This window comes from Athene noctua, chromosome 6 (assembly GCF_965140245.1).
Source record: "Athene noctua chromosome 6, bAthNoc1.hap1.1, whole genome shotgun sequence".
NCBI classification, from domain to species: domain Eukaryota; kingdom Metazoa; phylum Chordata; class Aves; order Strigiformes; family Strigidae; genus Athene; species Athene noctua.
In genome coordinates, this window is record NC_134042.1 from 34,181,455 (window position 1) to 34,203,592 (window position 22,138).

Genomic DNA, 22,138 nt, shown 5'->3' on the forward strand with positions numbered 1-22,138 from the left:
TGTCTGTTATCACCATTACCTATTACAAATTAACTTCCAAGGTGTCATTTTGACTTAACTTTACTTGAAAGTATTTTTTACTCCCTTACAGATGTGAAGTCACTTGCTAACTTGGTACAATATGATTACAACAGTGAGCACAAGCAGAATAAGGTTTATTTTTCATATTTTATGGTTTAGGGCCTCTAAGGAAAATGTACCTTGAGAAATGGAGTCATAAACATTAATCCCCTGACTGTGCCTGTAGCTTGGTTCTACCTGAGCAGATCAAATTGCGTTTTTAAAACACTGAAGAATCACGCTACAAGAACCAACCCCTGTAGCACAGTCAGTGTGCCTCTGTGAATACACCAGGGAAATGTTTAGAATTCTCCAACTACAGTATTTTCTGAACAATTTCATCAAACTGACCTAATGCTCTGGAAAGAATTGAACAATTTTTTCCATTACACAACAGACAAGTACAAACTTCCTTGTAAATAATATCCAGAGAATCAGTTAGCTGGATACAAGTATTTTAAACACCAAAATGCATTCCAAACTTTAAAATTCAATTGTTTACCTTTTTTTTTTTATCAGATGTCTGAAAAGTTTATCATTGTCACAGACCAGATTTACCATCTTAAAGAACATAAAGAAGATATAAAAGACTTCTTTTGTGATAATATGCATGTATTTGTTAATGTTCTACTCTACCATCCATATTTATGAGCACAACAGTAGAAGCAATCCAACGGCATTCTTTTTATACCTTCCCAAGCAAAAAAAAAATTTAAAATTTACAGTGCATGTCTACAGAGACTTTAAGAGTTATGCAAAGCCTTTTGTTGCCTCTCAGAATCCTGAAAATCCACTTTCAGCAAAAATCACTGCATCAGCTTACCTATAGAATAGTCCAGACTGCAAATAATGCTGTCCATAATGCTTACTACCTGTCAGTAGGGCTTATTATTACCACTGCTCTGTTCATGGCTACTGATAAATTTGTAATTTATCTTCTACCAAAAACTAATTAAGCCTGACAACATAAGTGTAAGAAACCATACACAAAATTACTTTGCACTCTAGATGTTGCTGCAATTCAGCAATCTAGCAGGATAGGAAGAGTGTACAGCAATACTTCCGCTTCAGACAGTACCTTACATTTATAAATGGTTCGTAAGAGGATGAGACAGAGGTGGTCAGATTAATGAAACATGTTTGACATATTTACATTATTACCTCAAATTTTACAATAATGCTATGAAGCAGTCCTAAAGACTTTTGGGTATCATGTTAAATACAACATACACTGTGATCTCTGTATTATGACAGACTTCAGCTTCCTTCAAGCTCTGAGGAGAGTCATCTATTAGAGAGATACCGAAGTTGCCTGTCAAGTTCTCAAGTTCTCACAAGCTGAACACGTGAAATTTGATACAGGCCACCATAAACATGGTTGTGAGTTAATAATTAATTTTTATAACTTACACTGAAATGTGGTCATTAAAAACAAAAGTACAATATTGGCTAAAACATAAATCAAACAAATTATGTTCCTTAAAATGTTGTCAATAATTCTCATTCAAAAAACTTCCAGTGGACCAAAATGGAATTCATAAACAGTGCTAATAACTGAAATCTAGATGCAGAAGTCAGTCTTAAAATCTTCTCCTGTGTAGTTTGATCTTCTAGACAGGTGGTGTGCAGTGACAAGACTGGGCATAACAAACGTAAAAGCTAAATTCCCAGTATAAAAATATAAGTAAGGTCTTACTACGAGAGAATTTCACTGTACCTCTATCCGTCAGAGCAGCTCCTCTCTTCCTGGAAGCTGTAATTTTGGGTCTTATTTTGTCCACTAACCCCTGCACCAATCGTCATTACCAGAAAGGCTCCTAAATGTAGCTAGAACATCTCTGTACTGGCAGACTGAGTATCAACAGCTGCAATATCAAGTAATGCAGAACTGGTTAGAAGCAGCTAACCCCAGCCTATATTGCTAAAAGCTTCAAAATCCCACCATACTGTCTGGACCAAACGAAAATTTAGCCTAGTTTCCCCTTGCTGTGGTGTCTAGAGGATGGGCAGACTCAAGGGTGGTGGAAGCTGATGAGCAAAATGCGTAGTTCAAAACATCTCCCAGCAGAATTAATATGTTGTGCATACTTCAGAGTTTGGCAATACACCAGACAGGGTTCTGCACTCGTTTAACAGAAGCGTAGCTTTCTGGACCGCAACTGAGACAGTCAAAATGGTAAACTGAATCATAATCTCAGTCATGACCTCCCAAAAAATATCCTTTACAACTAAAATTTGGCTTAATAAGCAAGGAAATAAGAAAACACTTTTTAAGTTATCCAAGGCTAAGGGTAAAAACCACCTCATTTTCTGCATAAGACTAACCTCCACCATACATACAGTTAATATACACGTATTTTTCGAAGATGAGTATTTCTGCAACCATGCCTCCAGCACCTACCAGCAGAGAGCTGGAAGCAGATCTGAACACACCTGAGAACCCACCAATGAGAAGCCAGCACCATTTTTATGGGAATGTCCCTATTTCGGATTATCTCCAAAGGTTCCTCGCGGAAAGTAACTTTATTCGTAGTATGGTAACTTCATTCCAACCGGCAGCACAGCAGAGCGCTGCGCAGAGGGCGCCGGGCCGCGCCACACGGACGCTCGTACCCCGCACGGGAGGGAGGAGCGCGGGCTGAGCGGCGCACCCCTCCGCGCTCAGCGGCGGGGCGGGGCGGTCCGGCCCCGGGCCCACCGGCCCCTCCGCCGCGCTCCGCCGCCGCCGCCGGGGTCCCGGGCCCCTGCGGCAGCACCGCCCCTGCCGCAGCTCCACGGCGGGGGCGGGGCGAGCCCCGTCCGCAGCGCGGGCACGCACGGGCGGGCCCGTCGGAGGACGAGCTGCATGGCGGCCGCAGCAGGCCCGACGGGATGCGCGCAGGGGCCGGCACGGTGCACAGGGCTCCGTATGGAGGCGAGGGGAAGCGGAAGGGGTCCCCAAGGGCCGGGGCGCAGAGAGCTGTTGGGGGAAAGAGGGTTCTCCCAGGACTTTACCTTTTCTGGAGCCCTCGCTGCTGCCGGCTGGGGGCTCCCCGGGCTGGGCGGGACCGGCAAAGGCCGGGAACAGGGCCATCTCAGCTTACCGCCACTACTATCAGCCCGAACTGCCCCGCAGAGCGGCGGGGCAAGATGGCGCCGCAGCGCCGAGCATACTGGGATATGTAGTTCGTCCGCCCGACCCCCAAAATGGCGGCGAGGCCTGGTGACTGCTGAGGGAAGACAAGTCCTGTGCTGGTGCTGCCTGGGGCGTTATGCCTTCTCCAGGTATCCGCATATCTTGCGCCGTCTTCCACCGTTACTGGAGGGACTGGAAGAGGGAGTTGCTGAGAAAGAAGAGGGTATGGCATTTCTAGTGCCAGCCTTTCCTTCCCCACCACCCTGTCTTCCCTCATGTGGCTCACTGGGAGTGAACACCTGGGCAATGGCTCCTTGAGACTGGAATGTTCAGCTCTGTAAACGAGAATGTTGTAAAAAGCTATACTTCCTTTCTGTTAGTACCTGCTGTATGTTGAAAGGCCCATCTAGCCAGACAGCCTGTCTCAAATATGGGTAATGAGGGCTTAGGGAAGATATAACCTCCTACAATCAATCCCTTTATAAATCTCCTGACCAGGGAGTCACCCATCATGGTTAATAGCATCCATGAGTCTGCCCTCCATAAAAGAACTGGAAAAATAATTTTTTATGTTTTTGCACTTTGTGCCTTCTTGGTCAGGATGTTCTACTTTTTAATTATGTATTGTCTGAAACAGTATTTCCTTTTTATCTCAAACCCAGTGCCTGAATCTTGCATTGTGAGGAAGAAGCATCCTTCTTCACTTTCTCTGCAAAATTTTATATGTTGTTAAAATACTTAAGTATTCTCCTTTCTGGATTGGAAAGTCTGCCTTTTCTTCATATATTAAAGCCACTCCATAATGTTCTCCTTGTTGAATTTCTTTAGTTTTTCTAACTCCTACACTAATACTACTCTACAAGCAGAATTTCATGTAGTTACTAAGCTATAGGTGTACACTGGGTTTAGGGACTGTATGGAATTATAATGACTGGTTTGTTTTCTGCTCCTTTGCCAATACCTTCTGATCATTCTGTTTGGCTTTTGGCCTCTCCTGAGCTACAATATCTCTTCAGAGCCCATTCCTGAGTGGCAATAACAATAGGTAATTATTGTGTATAAATGTTAGGATTAGCTTCCCTATACACACACCACTTTATAGGCATGTTTAGATAAAGCAGTTTATGTTCTTTCTCCATTATGGGGATAATTCTTCTCTACCTCCTCTACAACATTTTTCCTCTCTTTTTTCAAAACAGAATTTGCAAAATGGCATCAAAGTACATGTTAAGGATTTGGTTACTGGCCAATGGAGTGGACCATGTGAATCATTAACCTGGAGCAGGGGTTATGCTTGTGTCTCTGCAGATGCCGGCCCTCGCTGGGTTCCTGCTCGGTGTGTTTGACCTGTGCTGGAACCTACATCTGGGTGAAGAATGGGTAGTTTCACAACCCAAGCAGAATGTCTGGGTAACTCTGGCAAACATGACACATCAAGAAACTTTGTGTCTCTCTACTGCAAGCCCTGAAAACCCATTCTTCATGTGCTTGGTGGGATTGCCAGTAGACACATGGCCGAACCCACTGGGCAGCAGTGTGGATCTTTGCAACTCTCCAAAAAACTGTATGGACAGTTGGCATGGGGTATATAGTCAACTTATACAGATTACAGAAGAATTAGAATTGGTAGGACCGTCATAATGGATGCTTGTTTGTTTTTTAATTATTCATATAATAACACTGTATGGCGAGGTCAAAATGTTAACGCAACTAATGCTATTTATCATAATTCAACCACTTGGTGCAACTATACCTCACCTAATGTTTCTCGGTCCTCTTCTGTCCCTCTTGCTTTACCTCCTGGTATTTTGTTAATTTGTGAGGATCGCGCATGGGAGGTATTCCGTTTAAATTAAATGGAAGCCCATGTAGCCTTGGTCATCTCACTCTTTTGACACCTAATGAGACAATGATATTCAATGTCACTAAGCATCGGAGACAGCTAAGGAGGAGTGTACACAGTTTACCTCAGGCTGTGATGACAAAGTTACATTTTGGAATCCAGTTCAAATTATTGCATCCTCCTTTTTTGCACTAGGAGTAGCTGCTGGGGCTGCACTAAAGAAATTGACTAATTTGGGGTGTTGGTTGAGTAGGCAGGAGAGGGCTGCAACACTGGCACTTATTGGGTTACTAACTGATGTTGATAGTGTTAGACATGGTACTTTACAGAATAGAGCTGCTATTGACTTTTTGCTTTTAGCGCAGGGGCATGAGTGTGAAGACTTTGAAGGTATGTGTTGTATGAATTTATCAGATCACTCAGAATCTATCTTTAAGGGTATACAACAATTAAAAGAAGGCGTTAAGCATTTAAGTGAAGATGAGACTTTAGATTGGCTAACAAAAATGTTTAAAGGCTGGGGACTATTCGGATGGTTAATATATTTGGTCAAGACTGTGGGACTAATTATCTCGATAGTTGTAGTTCTGTTATTGATGTTGCCTTGCCTTGTCACTCTTTTGCAATATTTCACACAATATTTTTAGCACAAATACAAAAAGGGGGAATTGTCAGGGAAGGCAGATGGTCTGCCACTAACCTGATTGAAGAAGAGTTTGACCTTGACAAGATTCTGGTGTATCCTTGAGAAGACGAAAGAGACAGACGAAAGAATGTTGTAAACAAGTTTGAGGAAGTAGCTTACTGCAGAGCGGGATGTAAAGAAAACATGGATGTTAGCAAATAACTGCCAATCATAATTGTGAAAAACAACTGTATAACCAATAGGCTTTTGCCTTGGTGGCAGATAAATGTTATAAAAGGCAGATAATAAAAAGCTGAGCAATCTTCTCTTCTCTTGCTTGCTAACTCAAGCATAACATTCTCCTGTCGTTTTTGTCCATTTCCAATGACATCTGGTGACCTTGACGCGCAACAACGATGCGCAACAAGGACGAGATCATGATTTGACAAGGACGTGATTTGGGATTTGCGACTTAGCAAAGGTGGGTTGCAGGACAACGTGCAGCAGAGACAGAGTCCAGTTATGCTGAGAGCAGTGGGAATCTGCCCGGTCCGGACCTAAACTTTGACACCTAATAAGGTGAGCCACCAGGACTGGGACTATAGCCATGGGACAGCATTTAACAAAAGAAGAGGAGACAATACTGTCCGCATGGAAGGCATTACTTAGACATAAAGGCGTTAGGACTAGTTAATATGGACTAAGGCGAATGCTTGTTTGGTTTAAAATGCAAGGATTTGAAGCAACAGCCGCCACAGCGTTTAGTGTATCAGTGCAGCAAGAAGTAGGGTAAAAATTATGGGATGCAATTTCTAATGGGTCAAAAGATACATCAGATTTAGCTAACACTTGGTGATTACTGAGCAAAACCTTAAAAGAATGGAAAGCGGAGTGCGAGGAAAAGGAAGAGCAGTCAAAGGGTATAAAAGATGAAGACAAATATCTGAAACAACCCGCTCAAGTTAAAGACCATTCCACTTTGTCCTCTGTAGCAGGGAAAAAAACCCTGTACAGGGTCTGTCAAACCTCGTTCACAACCATCTCCTCCGCCTCCACCTGGTCAATATCAAACCCCTAATCAGCAGTTACAGATGATGAAATAAGGCTCTAACTTTATAGAACCTACTGCACCCCCTTCAGAGGAAGAGACAGAAACAGAATCCACAGCAAATCCCTCTCAGATCCCTTTGCCTTCCCTGGAGGACAGTAGTGATGAGGATGAGGAGGAGGAGGGAGGAGTGGGTGCAGTGAAAAATTCAATTGTGATGTTACAGATTGGAGACCCTGAGTGTGTTAGTAAATTCACCCTCCCGTGGACTTTGCCCCCTGCTACTGTGACTGTTACACCACGACTTCCAAGCTGGTTTTGGGCATAGGTCAGGAAAAAGGCAGCTGGTAGGGAATTGAGATCTAGTTGAAAAACTTGATCTCCCCTGTGAGAGTGGCTCCAACTCGGGGCCGTGTGAATCAATAGCGTATCCTGTGTTCAAAGCTATGCCTGGTTCGGGACAAAATGATGATCATAACCCCTTTTCCTGGAAGGTTGTGCAAGATTTACAAACTAAGTCTGCAAAATTGGCATTAACTCCCCCAAAGTCATGCAATTGATACAAGTAATAAATACGGATTTGTTGTGCCCCTACGATATTACTCATCTCGCCCAGATTTTATTTCAACCAGTACAATTCATGGTGTTTCTATTGACTTGGAGACAATTAGCTGGAAGGGCTGTTATAGAGAATATGCAGTTACTACAAGGAGACCCAAGGCAAGGGGCTGGGGTGGATATTCTTACGGACACAGGCGATATTTTCTCAAATCCGCAAGTACAAGTGCAGTGGCACCCAATGTTGCTGGAGCAGTCCCAGTGACTTGGAATGTCAGCATTAATAAAGACAATGGAATTAGCAGCACCAAACCAAAAAGGTTACCATTAGACAGGGGCCAAAGGAGCCATTCTTACAATTCATGGAAAAAATTTGTGCTGCTTTAGAAAAAACAGTAGACAATGATGAAGCATTACGACAAATATTATGTAAGCAATTGGCAAAAGAAAATGCTAATGAGGACTGTCAAAAAATTATTGAGGCTTTGCCAGGAGAATCATCTGTTCCTGATATGGTTGCTGCCTGCTTTAAAGTTGGCACTGTGGATCATAAAGTGGCTGCACTAGCTACGGCCATGAAGGCTAAATCAGCTCTCAAGTGCTTTGAATGTGGGCAGGAGGGACATGCTAAAGCAAATTGCCCGGCCAAACAAAAAAACCTACAATGACAACTTTGCATTTACTGAGCTGATTTTTTAGGTCATTTTATAATTTATTTCTGAAGTAACTTCAGTGACCTTTTGCAGTCAGCTTTCCAGTTGATTATCGTGAATACTTCTGCACCATCTGCAGTCTTTGTCACTCTAGTTCACTGACATTTGCAGCCTTTTTGTAGATGTTGAACAGTCAGATCCCGAGGAATCCCACTTCTGTGGTGACTTCTTCCTTTAGAAGAGTATAAAACTATTTCTTAATGCTTGTTTCCCACCTTTAATTTATTACTAATCTATAAAATGCTAATCATTTTTTATCAACAGGGAAAAAGAATATAAGTACAGAGATAAGAGGATTCAGAACATAATAGTGGTCGTGGACACCGATAGCCTGGAAGTCATCAAATGAGTGGGGCCTGATTGCCAGCTTGGAAAGAATGGGCTTTAAAATGTGTGCTCACATACTGATGTGGAGCAATGTCCAAGTCTGTTAACATCTATCAAGTTTTGTAGTAAAACATTAGAATGTGGAAAATGCAGTACGTGATATATAGAAATATGTATCTGCCTAGAACTGATAGAAAAGACAGGGGAAAAAAATCTAAAAGAAACACATTACCAATTTGTGACCAAATTTTGAAGACACAGTTTAAAAATAATTACCTTGTCACCCAGACTTTTTAGCCTTTTTCCCTGAGAAGAGAAAACCTATGTAATTATGCTACCTGAATAAGCATTTGTCTTTCTATCTGCCTAGCATAATTTCTCCAGGTAGTTTCAGAACTCGTGACCAATTTCAACAAAATTTAACAGGAGGCTACAGGTTATTACATCACTGCAAATTACATGGAAACAGGTGGCAATGCAGAGCAGGATTTTCAGTGGGAGGAAAACTCCAGTGTGCATGCAGTTCATATTGGAAGTCTAACCTACTGGGAAAGTTGAGTCAGAACTCTCCTGCTCATGGAAATATTTGTTGTAATCTTATTTGGATAGTTACTGAAATCTGTGTGTTTATTCTGTGTACCTCAGCACTAGGAAAACTACCACATATCTGCAGAAAATTAATTATTTCCCTGTTCTTTTAGAAACCAGACTCAAAGCCCTTTCAGGATGCTCTAGATGCAGGATAGACTAAACGGATTTCATAACAAAGGCATTCAGTTTATTTGCTGAATGTTATTATTCACATTGTCTCCTGGCTACTCATAGTGACGGTAGCTAACAACTTCTCAGCAAAGAGAATACAGAAAATGTGCTTTTTGCAAGTAAAGAAAATGACAAAAGAGAGAGTTTATAAGAATCTTAAATAAAGATTTATGCCCTGTGTCCCTAGATTAGCCCCAATTACAATGAGAGGGATAAATTAACAAAGGGTATTAGTATTGTTGCTATAGATATATTACTGTGATGTAACAAAATCCCTTACCATATTTAACACAACCGTATAAATGCAGACAATATTTCTTGTTACTACAAGTCGAAGTTAGACGTGTGTGAACGTTGCTTTTAGATTATTGCATTTATTTGTACAAGTAGTTTCTATTTATCATTAGTAGAAATTGGTTATGTAGTAAAATCTTATATGTCGACATTTCCTTGACTGAGTGAGCAATGCCCACTCTGATGAAATGTAGTTTCTGCAATGTATTTAGCCCCATATCTAACAAGTTTTATTTTGCAGCTTTTGTCTTAAAATTCTGCAAAATGCATTTTAATAAATTTATATGAATACGCTACTAAGCCTTTACAAGCAAAAAATACTTTCATAATTGTTTGTCAGTTGAGACAAGCCTTTTCTTAGAATTTAGGGAAGAACCTGACCAAAACACCTTGATGTCTAGAATAAAGTTACCTGAAACACTCAGCATTGTTTCTTCAGTTCTAATAACAGCAAACCATCAAGTCTTTTACAACACGAACAAAAACACAGCAGCTATATACAACAATAGTTCCTTGTTAATAAGAAGGAACTAACTAAATAGAGGAACTAACAAGTTCCTTACTTAAGAACACTCTGGTCTGCTTTTTACATAGTATGTACCTATTTAACATACTAAAGTCTGGTACAGTTAATATTTTTTATTCGTAATCCATTTTAAGGATTTTTATTCTTTGATAAGGATTTTTCTTCTTTGGAAAGCCTTATGGTGAGTAATGTACTGAGCTGCCTAAGCAGATGTGAGAGTGATAGTTTTCAGTAGATTTGAGACTTGAGTTCTTTTGTATATTTTGAAAATCATAACATTATATTTATTGACAAAAAAAACCTCTCTCATCAGGTCCATAACATCTTCCTTATTATAATAAAATTGTAGTCCATATTTGTGAATCTGACTTTTGGATGCCATATGAAGCAGTAATTCAGAGCCCCTCTCCAGGGCCTGAAAGGCCACAGCAGGCCATTTTGGTTCTTGGCCTCACTCAGTTCGCATTTTGGTCTGTCATGCCCTCCACACCCTAACTTCACAGGCTGCAATATCATGCCTTTCATATCTTTCGTATTTTCTGTTGCTTCTCCACACTTTCTACTTCCTCTATAGTAAATCCTACAGTTAGTTTTTCCTTCCACTCTGATGACTGAGGAGCTCCTGCTAGGAGTAGGTTCATCTCTCTCTTAAGATATCCTTTACAAAGGAGGGTTTGTTCTCATATGCAAAAACTTGCAGATCAAGCCTTATAGTACAACACTATAAACAGTGTAACTTAAAGCATACACAGTGGGTACTTTGAATAAAAGCATCAGAAATAAAGGCAACCATTTTGAGTAAGGGGTACATTGTACTCATTTAAAGAAATAAGCATCTCTAAAATACTGTAAAATTTTGTAAGACTGTAAGAGCAGAGGTTGCATTAGGAAGGACATTAAATGAATTCTGACCACAGAGCTAGAGGGACAGTTGGATGTATTTATGTGCGCCGCCTTCGGCTCCCGCAGGCTTCCACCTCTGTGCTCCACCAGCCTTTTCAAACCTCCATGATGTATTGAGTGCCACCAGCATCATGTGATGATGCCCTTGTATCATGATAAGAACACTTATGCAACTTATTCTAATAAGCAAATATGTGGTTTTAATGTGACATATTTAGCATGTTCCAACAGTGAGAGGAATGGGGCAAATGTAAGAAGGAGAGTGCTACAGCTGTATCTCTCTGCAGCAAGACCTACGGAGCACAGCGGGGTTTCCAATAACACAGGTTCCTGTTCTGATGGTGTGCCAGGTTTTTAGCCTTCCTCTACATTTCCTCAGCCCCATCTCAGGTTTCTTTCAGTAAGAAATCCTTTTGTCTGTGCCAATGCTGCTCAGATGTACTGAGATCTACTGAGTAATTTTACCAAGGTCTAATTTTTTAGAGACCTGCTCAGCAGGTGGAAATGTGAGAGCTCCAGTTTCAGCTCTGCCAGGTGTGATGCACTGCTGCCAGGCTGTAACAGCATCATCCCACGGCTGGCCTCGCCAGGAGAACAATGCAGAAGAGATGATCTTCTGCAGGGCCATTGCCTGTTTAGGACTTTAATGATGCTTGATAAGGTCCTGGTAACTACTGTATTTCCTCTTTCTACCCTGCTGTCAGGGTGCTGCGTGGGCTGGCAGCTCCTGGGGTCCGGGAGCTGCAGGGTCCAGGGCAGCAGCTCCCCAGCCAGGAGCAGGGCACTGAGTGCAGCCCCAGCCCTGGAATGAGGCACCACCCTGGGGACAAGGATGGGCTGAGGCTGGGTTGGGACATGGGCCTGCAGCTAGGCCCAGCTCAGCAGGGCCCATAGTCAGGCAGGGCAGGGCTGTGGGGAGGGGGAGACCCACCCTGCTGCAAGGCAACCATTTTGAGGAAGGGCTACATTGTACTCATTTAAAGAAATAAGCATCCCTAAAATACTGATGTCCCCGGGGGGCTGATGTGGGGTCCCGGGCAGGGTGGGAGAGGCCCTGGGGAAAGCTGAGCAGGGGCAGTCAGGCCTGTCAGTGTCCTCAGGGCCATGACACCTTCACCCCACTCCATTCCCCTTTGAAGCTGCTGTTATACTTCTCACCTCTGCACCTTTCCCACCCCTGCTGTTCACTTGAAGAGGGAGAGTACTAGCCTCCCCTGAATCTGGATGTGGCCTGGTAGCCACCACTACCATGTTGCCGGCTCTCCTCCCTGCCTGCTTTTTTTCCTAGGTACCCAGACTCATACCATGAGCATCAGGCATGACATGGCTGGGACATTTCACAGAGGAAATAGTGTAGAGCTTTCCATCATCGCATGCTTTGCTGTTGTTTGAGAGAGGCAGCTCAAGAAGACGCCTTCTAAGAAAGAATTATTCTTAAATGTTGAGATATTATTCCTCCAATCCTCAAAACTGACAGATCAAAACTGAACCTAGCTTGATACAAAGGTATAATAATTTTACATATGTCTTTCAGAAGCACTTCTATTGTATTTTTAAAGGGAAATCAGCTAGACTCATATTTAACAACAAATTCCAATTACTTTCTCTTCAGTTATTAACTATATATTGTATTACACATACAGTAAGTATTCTAGGTGAGGATATTATATAATACTGCTATTGAATATGATGTATCATATTTTACCCTCAAAGTACCTGTTTCACAGGTCAGTATGTATACTTCCTAGAGTCTTTTATACATAGATTTTGAAAATTATGTTATTGCTCATTGAAAATATGCCATTCTACTGCCTTCTTCCTCTTACAATATACTAAATAATACCCAAATAAAATCTTAGCTGTTTAAATGATTAACAAAACAGGGATATAAAATTACATGGAAGTGGTGGAAACATTTTTCCTCCAACAGGTAAAATTAAATAGAAAATAAACATATATAAGTTGATATTATTCAGAGATGCATTACTACTAATATTTTTACAAAGGCTGTCAGGCCATCCTTCTAATGCTTTAATAAATCAGATTTATTTACTGATCCATCTGTAAAATCTTCAGTTATGATAAGCTTCCTGGGTTATCAAATGCTTCCTGGGTAGGTCAGCTATTACAGGTATGTTTGTGATGGACATATTTAATAAAGATAACTGGTTCAGTTCAGATATACATTCTGATTCTACACTTCAAAAAACAAAAGGAGATTTTTGCAGCCACACAGTATTCCAGATGCAGTCATACTCTACAGAATAGCCTACTTCTCATTCTCTACTGAAAAATATTCTGCATTTAGTTGACTGAATAGTACTAGTGGCTCATAATGACCATGATCAGTAATTACAGTTGGGCATCTGTCACTTCCCCTGTATGAATCCCCCTATTATACCAGAAAATCATGTTATTAATCCCTAAGGACATGGCCTTGTATTTTGTATTAAATTTAACTTTCTTCTATTACCCCAGGCTGCTAGGTCACCTGTTTTCTAGGAATTAAAATTCTTGATATGGCTCGTTGTGAGCAAGGCCTCTCAGTTTTTTCCATCAGCAAGTTTAACTGGTTTTGTGCCATTGCCTTTATTAATTAAGACTGGGCCAAATTCTGGCATAAGGAGCCCCACTTGAAATTCCTCTCTGGTCTCATGGTGCCCTTTCCAGCACTGACCTATTGTCATCCCTCTTTTAGCCACTTCTTCATCTAGCTTACGTTTCTTGTGCTATTTCCCATTTCAACTAATAATCTCACAAGTTCTACACTGTCAAGTGCTTATCAAGAGATAAAAATCAATTGGATCTACTAGGTTTCCATCCACAAAATTTCTGCTGCCATTAAAGTACACTCATGATCTAGCTTTAGTAAACTTGGACTGCGTTTTATCCCATCTGCCATTTATATCCATAGTGTTCATTATTTTCAAAATTTGTTTTAAAGCTTTGTGTGTACAAAAGAATAATTGCAAATATATTAAATGTTTATAAAAAGAAAAGTGAAGCTTGCTATATAGCACACCACAATACAACAGATGGATTAAAATCTCTACCACAAACCATAAAACTTCACGGTCTCGTTCTTTCATTAGTAAGTGATCCTTCCCCATTTGAGCAAGTTGAGCTCTCCTAGTTTAGCTTCCATGCCATGGTTCTTTTCACTTTGTATATATTCTCTTCTAACAGCAAACTTAGCTTTGGCTTTCTACATCTTTGTTCTGAAAGCTGCAAAAGTTACTTATTAGGCTGGGGAATGTAGCTAGATTATATATAACCTCAGTGCTTTGGGGCTCCCCATTCTTTTTGTGCTAGTTGCAATGCACTACCTACATTGCTAAAAAGTCTTTTGCTTTTTGTTTTATTCTTTTGCTAGATCTAGCAGTGAGTTAGTTTTGGCAAATCTTCCTTGAGTCCTGTACCTCCATGTCTCCAAGTCATAGCTTCCTTCATTCCTTCATTTCTCTTCTCCATTCCATACAGACCTTTTCCTTGTTTTTACTCATCCCACTTCCATAATTGGAATGTAAATTCCAGATGGTTTTTGCTTCTCTGAGTTAGATGAATTCCAGATCTCTGTCATGTTTAAGCCTCTGATTTATTCAGTCCATTCAAATACCTCAATTACTATGTCTAATCTACCAACATTTGTTCTTACGGTATTAAAAAAGCCATTTGAAACTTTAATTGTTGAGACAGCTTTGTTTATTCTTCTATTTAATTTGGATTTTTCAACCAAGTGGGGATGGAGAGGGAACTGCTCTGTTTTTACTTTAAACACAACACAAATTACTACCTACCTAAAATTAGTCTAAAATAGTATCAGTATGCTCACAAGAGATTTTCCTTTCTCCAATCTCCATTTGTGCTGCAAACTTCCATTAATTCAGCTGCTATCAAGATGATAAACATTCCTCCAGTTTTCTAGAAAGTTTAAATTTGTTAATAATATCACATAGGTATCCATGATTGGTATTGAAAAGTTTTATTACAAGACAATTTGTATAATGCTTGAGTTGTATGCAGTGTCACCTCTCTGACAGAATGCTGATTGCTGTCAATAGAGAACTGATATGACAGGCATTGAAACTACTTGATAGTGTAAATTAAAATTTTTAAAAATCTACAATATAATGAACTGGAATCCTGTTATCCTTTCAGCATACTGAGGATTATTACACCTATAAGAACGCCAACCTAACATACCTAAATTATGGATGGCATCACTAAGTCACAATAATGTATTGGGACTTATTGGGACTAATCAACTATATATTTATTAAAATGAAATCCCCTCTCTTATTAACAGTGAAAGTCCTTTTATACGAATGCATGCAATTATTCTGCTGAAGTGCTATTACTTTTGACCTGAAGAGCAGCAATATGCTGCACAACCTTGAGGAGAATGCATAGGCAAGTACACTTGGTAAGCATATAATAGCATTAGGAAATTTAATTTTCATGTAGAGAAGAAAGGACATTAATTTTATTTTTATGGTTCTTCCTCAAAGGTATGACTGTGCTTCTTCCATGCACTTCTTTTTCACCTTACCTGTCCCTCAGTGTTTTCCTACACCCATTAAATTGCATAAAATCAGTTCTCACTCAGAAGGCTGGAAAAAAACAGCTGTAAATGCATTAAATATATTAGGAGGAAAAGTAAGGGTGATAGTAATTCAAACCTAGTTCTTAGTGCAATAAAATAGCCTAAGCCAGAATAATTTGAATGTCCGTGTATGTTCATCAGGGTATGAGTGAATAAATATAATATATTATGTTTGTCTATACAATTTTATATTTCATACTTTATTTTATACACACATATGGGAGTGGAGCAGTTTAAAATTTAAAAATTTCCAATAAAATTATTTCAAAACTCTGCTACTCTGTACCACAAACACAAATATGCACAACTTCATCAAAATGTTTGCAACAATCTTCCTTCCCATGTGAGCAGGAGGCTGGACTATAAGACCTTCTGAAGGCCCTTTCAAGCTGACCCATGCTATGATACTGTACGAATTCTCCCTCCCTCTAGAATTCTCTCTCTCACAACCGCTATTCCACATCCAGACATGCACAAAACCAGATTATAACCCTTTCTCAAATAGCTCATAGCATAAATCTGTCTCTCATATATACATATTTCCTATTTGGCACCCAAATTCAGGATGATCATCACCACACATGACCATTTGCTCACAAATGGCCAGTCATATATTGTTCCTTTTCTTTTTTCAGTCACTCAGCATTGTACAACAATCATTTATCTCACTGTCCATCCCAAATACTCCTTCCTTCCTTAATAAATGTTATTTCCTTTTTTAATTCCCCTTAAATTCTTTATCACTTTCTCTCAGATCACCAAATTTGTTCAAAGCTGTTAGGCTTTCATGAACCCCGAGCTCATTTTCTCAACTGAAGCCATTATCTGAAATACCTTCTACCCATCTGGCTATAAGTAAGTCCTTTTTGGTCAGAGGACTTCTTACCTATTTTCATGACATCACTTTTGGCAGCACATGAAATTCACCCTCAGAACATATCACTGCAATGGAACCAAGGAACTAAGACAAAGGAAGAACAACCACCACATCAGTGCAGGTTAGAACTCAATAGCTTGCAAAAGAAGTGTTATGTGTGGTTCAAATGGGTGAGGGAATGTGATAAATATATGGATTATGAAAGATTATCTTCTCCTTTTTCACTCATATCTATCAGTCTGTCTGTGATTATACTCTGTTTCCCAAATACTGCGCCCATCTCTGAAAAACAGCAAGGTGGGCAGTAGCCATAGTGGCCTTGATGGATAAAATCTCTCTAATTATCTAATCATTCTTGAGAGGTCAAGCAGTGGAAACCAAAGCCCATAGCCAACAAAATAAAGTGTTCCAGAACTTGTAATGAGTGATTCCAGGAATGAATAAGCCAGAAGATTGATTTCTATAACCAGTGTTGTTTGCTTAAAAAGTGTTTTACGTTATTATTGAAATAATCTGGAATACTTTTCCTCAAATTCTTTTAAATCAATGTGTCAATACATTGTCAATACATAAATCAATACATCAAGCATTCTGATGACCTCTCTCTAATAGCACAGTCTCAGTTACCTTTTTGAGGTAACTGGAGTGGTTCTAGCATTTATTTTCCCACTGTAGATTAAAACACTATAGATCTTTTCACTTCAATTTATTGTGCTGCACTCATTTGTTAACAATCTTGGGACACAAAGTGGTATAGCCAATCTAATGCATTTCTTATTCACTTAGGTGGAAAAGGAGTGCACACAAAACGCCCCATTTCTCATTTACAGATCATATTAATAAACAAAATATAGAAGCAATCTTTCTTCTGTAAGATGTAATCCCACATATAGTGTGATCTGCTCCAGTTTTTTCTCAGCACATTGCTCACAGGCTGCACATTCCCTGCAAGACTCTCTGATATTGCTCAAGGCCTTAGACAACTACTGCTGTAACTATGGTCCAGGTTGATACAGAACATAACAATTGTTTCCCCTAGAATACTAATTGCTTATGGAAAACAATACTTACATAATAAATCTTAGGTATACAGTCCATATTACATCCATCAAGCTTGCATTGTTGATTTTCCCATTTCCCAAATAAGCATTTCCAACTTTCAGCCGCTGCCAGACTAGGGACTGGATTATTTTCCACTGTCCATTGTTAGAGGAATCACAAATTTGCAGAGGAAAAAAAATAAACCTTATCTACCAGTCCAAACCACACTATCAATTAGCCAGAAGCTGGAGAGTTTCTGAGAGATTAAGTATCAGATGAGGTAAACCAATATGTCTAGCCCAAAGCAAAAATTAGGCATGTCTGATCCACAGCACAAGTCCAGAGACAGATCTGTATAGGATCTCTCTCAACATGTTTTGTTGCTGAATTTCTGAACAGAGTCCTTCCATTAGACTAAAAGGAGAACAATGGCATTTACTACTCTTCTAAACCTATTTTAAGATCTGCTTAGACATCTGATAGATTATTTCTGAGGTGTATGTTCTGATTGTATTTCTAAGACATGATGCCACAGTTCCCTTTCCATTGAAATCAATGTGAGCTTCTGCACCTCTGTTCAGATTAATTCCTCACATGTACCTCATGTTTGCTGTTTTCATAAGTTATCTTGCTTCTAACTATAGATTTGAATAGTTCATTCGGCTATTTGAGATCTTGTGAGGGGGCAGGTTAAAATACAAAAAGAAGGAAACATTAATCTTTATCCTACTAAAGGTTACACATCTCTGGAAATCTATGAGGCTTGATTCCAGAACTTCATAGAACCAAGGTTGCTCATGATTTAAAATACTAGCCAGGAAAAATAATTAGAAGTTCCATTTAATATTGTCTTCTTTCCTCTTCAAACAAGTGAAAAGCTTGCTTTATTGAGGAAAAAGTATTGGGAACATTACCTAATTAAATCTCAGTACCCCAAGTTTGTTATTCCTCTTAATTAAAAGCCACCAGAGAAAGAATTGTGAGGAGCATGTAGAAACGGGAATAAAGCCTTTCTCTAGATCATCGAGAGATTATGTGAAAAATAACTACAAAATAGAAAAGGGTAAAAGAGTCAGAAAAATGTGAAACTCTACTGAATTTGTATAATATTATTTGTCAAAAACTTATTGAACAAGTGGAAATGTATAATTTAAATAGGGAGAACCTCTAAAATGCTTCAGTGACAGTTTATTATTCTGTACACTTTACTTTGATAAACAGCCTTAGTCCATTAATTTGTCTACTCTTTTCATTAATATCCACATTAGATATGAGCTGTTCTCTGTATAATTTAGCCTAACAATTACATTAGGTTATTATTATGAACTAGAAATCATATATTAAAAAAATACATAAAATCCATACAGAAGTACATAGAAATCCAGTTAATATAGAAATATGTACCTGACCATATTTATGCAATTTATTAATGACTAAGGTATTATTATTAGTGTTCATCAGTATATCAAGAACAACTTCATTAATCTTTAAAGTAAAGCCAACCATGGTAGACAATCTTGTACCAGAAATTATAAAACACTGCAGCTATATTTCCCAGTAGTCATAACCATTGATTCCTGATATTTAAGACTTTTCAAAGTCCTAAAATCCAAATAACACTGAAATTGTATTCTACCACTTTTGTTATCAAAAGGGTGCCAGTGAGTTTTAGAATGAAGTTAGAATAAGCTAAGCATGTTGCTGTTTTAATGAAGAAAGCATGCCATATGCTTAAATCAAAAACTTCTGGCACCTACACACTGAAAGAGGAAGCTGCACTCCACCCCAAACTATGTTACGGCCTTTGGCAGAAGCACACAGTAGCCTCACATGAACTGTGGAATCTCTAAACACTGTCAAAGCAGCCTTCTTTTAGGAAGAGCTGCATAAAGCAGGCTCTGCTAGATTCATCCAAGTTCATTTATAGAACACTGTATCTTGCGTTTGTGAGTTGGTATCCCAAATTTGTTAGCAAACATATCAGTAACAATATACTGGAAATGAAAAAACCTCAGATGTTGACATTATAGAAGTGCTTGAAGAGCCATAATCATTAATGGAGGCCCTGTACTAGAGTACCACTACTGAAATATGAACCCTGAAGACTTTAAGACCTAGTCTAGAAAGCATCCTATTTTAAAATGCTAAGATCAGGGGGGTTTTTTGGCTGCTAGAAGTAATTACTTTTTATTGCTATTCAGTAAATAACTATTTGAGAAAGGTAAATTAATAGAACTAGCAGTTGCAGACAAGCCAGGAGATAAGCACATTCAGATAATTAGCACAATATGTTCAGTGAGTTGTCAGGAACATAGATAAATTGGGGAGGGGTGCAAGGAAAGACTAAAGAGGAAAGGGAGGAAAGCAGTAAGAAAGCCTAAAGTTAGAAAATGGGAGCTGCTGAATGCCAATAATGTTAATTAATAGCTGTAGCCAAACAGAGTTTCCTGGTAACAGAATTTGTTCTTCTCAAGTCAAGAGAAATACAGTATTTTCAGGTGATCTCTGTTGTTCAGAGATCTCCTTCCCTGGGGTTGCCAGCTGTGTTTTGATAGCCAGATTGGGTAGGAAATTTCTGCAGTGGCAGATTCTGACATCTTTCCTCCCTGTCAAAACAGCTCAACAGCCATCAGTTCCTTTGCTTGTCAAGGGGATTTTTTTGCTCCTTGGCAATGTGCCTGCTCTGTATTTATTCCCTTTGGATTTCTTTTCTTTTCAGTGATGTTTTCTGCACACAAGGATTCTCACCCTCTCAAGGAAAACCATAGTTAAGAGCTATCATGCCACTCCTAGAAGTGAATTCTAAAGCCTGATGATCATCTGTCACCCCGCAGCCCATACATTTTCCTTCCTCACTAGTGGGGTGGAGCAAGAGAAGGCAGCAGCAAGGACAAGCAGCGATTTAATATTTCTCTGCAATTTCTGGCCCTGTGTCACCATTGCTGTGGGGCAGAGCGCCCCCTGCGGCCACCTTTTTTGTAGCCTTTTCTTCACTCAGTAAGTCGCTAACAAAGATGACTGGGAAACCCAAGGCTCTATTTTAATTCTCAACAATCCATGAAGTGCACAGGGCACAATGGTACACTGCTCAGTGAAGCCACCTAGTTTTTCACAGAGTACTGTGTATGGTTTGTAATTTTGTAACACTGCAGTTTTCTAAGTGGTGTTTCAGTACTGAAACAAAGAGAATACTGTTTTCATGTGCTAAAATGAAGTGATTCTATTTATTAATTACATTCCTAAATTATTTTATTTGCAGGGGAGCTCAAATCTCCAGCTACCTACCACCATTTTTCAATTTTTAATATTTTGTCTCCTCAGAGCAAACATGTTTGGTGATCTTGGAAGCATTGTTTTATGTGAGGTTACTCTTAATTTACAATGGTACAGCTATTAAAATTAGTGGAATTACAGGAGTATAGCTGCCCTATCACTACTCTTTCATGATAAAAAATGGCAATAGTAGCTGAAAGCCTTAATACCCCCTCTGCCCTCAGCTGTGCCAACACAACTGCTTGTAGGGCTTCTTAAATAAGCCTCATTAAAAAACTGTCAGCACTAAGTCAGGGAACTGATTGGATTAAAAAAAAATATATCGGTCTTGAAAATTGTGCTAGTACGACTGAATGGGTGGCATGCCATGGACAGAAAATGGAACAAAAACCGGGGGAAACAGAATAACTTCAAGCTGATACTGCTGCTTGGACAGCCTATGCAAGAGCAGGCTTGGAACACCCAATTCTCAATTATCTATGATTAGATTATCTACATTGCAGATTATCTGTGTCACAAATGTAAAACCAACCACCCTGCATCCAGCATAGGTACTAGCTGAGGCTCACCACTGTACAAATGTCTCTTGCAAGACTGTGTCTAGCCTGGAAACAATACATACACCTTCATACAGAGCCAGAGATCATAAATTCTGTGGAATCAAAGTTGCCTCTAAGAAGAAACAGCTGAGGCTCCTCCTCACCGTATTCCCAGAAGCAGGAGTGACAGACAGTATACTGCAGTCACTTCTCACCACTTCCCCTCAGAAACAACTCAAACCCAGCTGGGCTTCAGGCCAACTGCAGCCGACTTCATGTGGAGAGAGCTAAAATGATCCCCAGCATGTGGGATTATGGGAGGCCTTTTAGGTCAGGTGAATACGATACACATGCATGGATCCAGTTTGGATATCTGACCCAACAAACTCTCCAACAGGGAACTAAGGAGAAAGCACTGAAACATCAGCAGGAAGAAGCCTGGCCAGTTTCTGGAGGAAAGTATGGGAGCAGAATGAAAAGGTCAAAATGTCATAGGTGACACCATCAGTGAGGCATTTACACTATAAAGTATTACTTGCAAAAGAAAACAGGAAACATTACCATTAGAAGTAGGATATTGAGAAGCATTCTGTCTTTGGCTCACCTCCAGCTTGACTGAGCTGGATGGCACAGAGGATCCAGCTGAAGTTATAAGGTGACTATTTCTTAGTTGACTGTTACAGTGCTAACACAAAGCTTACAAGCACACCACTTTCCTACAAACTACAATAAAACAATCGCCTCTTAGTGTAGGAGTAGATTTTAGTGCTAGATAGTAGCTTTGCAGCTGATTATTCTGTATTATTATTATTGCACCATAAATGTGTTTCGCATTTTGGATTATTTTACAAGAATATAGCTTGCCATAGAAAAGCAAGCCAACTTCTAAGTGAACACAAGTATGTAATAGCTATCACTTTGCCTTTAACAGATCATTAGAAATTCAAAACTAATTATTTTAATTCCTTGAAAACATTCAGATAAGTTGCATAACTTCATAAATCAGTTAGCTTCAGGACTTCCATTTCTGT

At 39.6% G+C, this 22,138-nt stretch overlaps 1 protein-coding gene across 1 annotated transcript in view; it reads right to left on the reverse strand.

Moving 5' to 3' along the window:
* The window catches only part of NRDE2 (NRDE-2, necessary for RNA interference, domain containing), a 33,654-nt gene extending 29,809 nt beyond the window's left edge, over window positions 1-3,845 (reverse strand). Inside the window, exon 1 of the mRNA XM_074908531.1 lies at window positions 3,055-3,845. Coding sequence (XP_074764632.1) covers window positions 3,055-3,133 — 79 coding nt within the window. The 5' untranslated portion in view covers window positions 3,134-3,845. The remainder of the gene's footprint in view (window positions 1-3,054) is intronic.
* Between the last annotated feature and the right edge of the window lie 18,293 nt (window positions 3,846-22,138).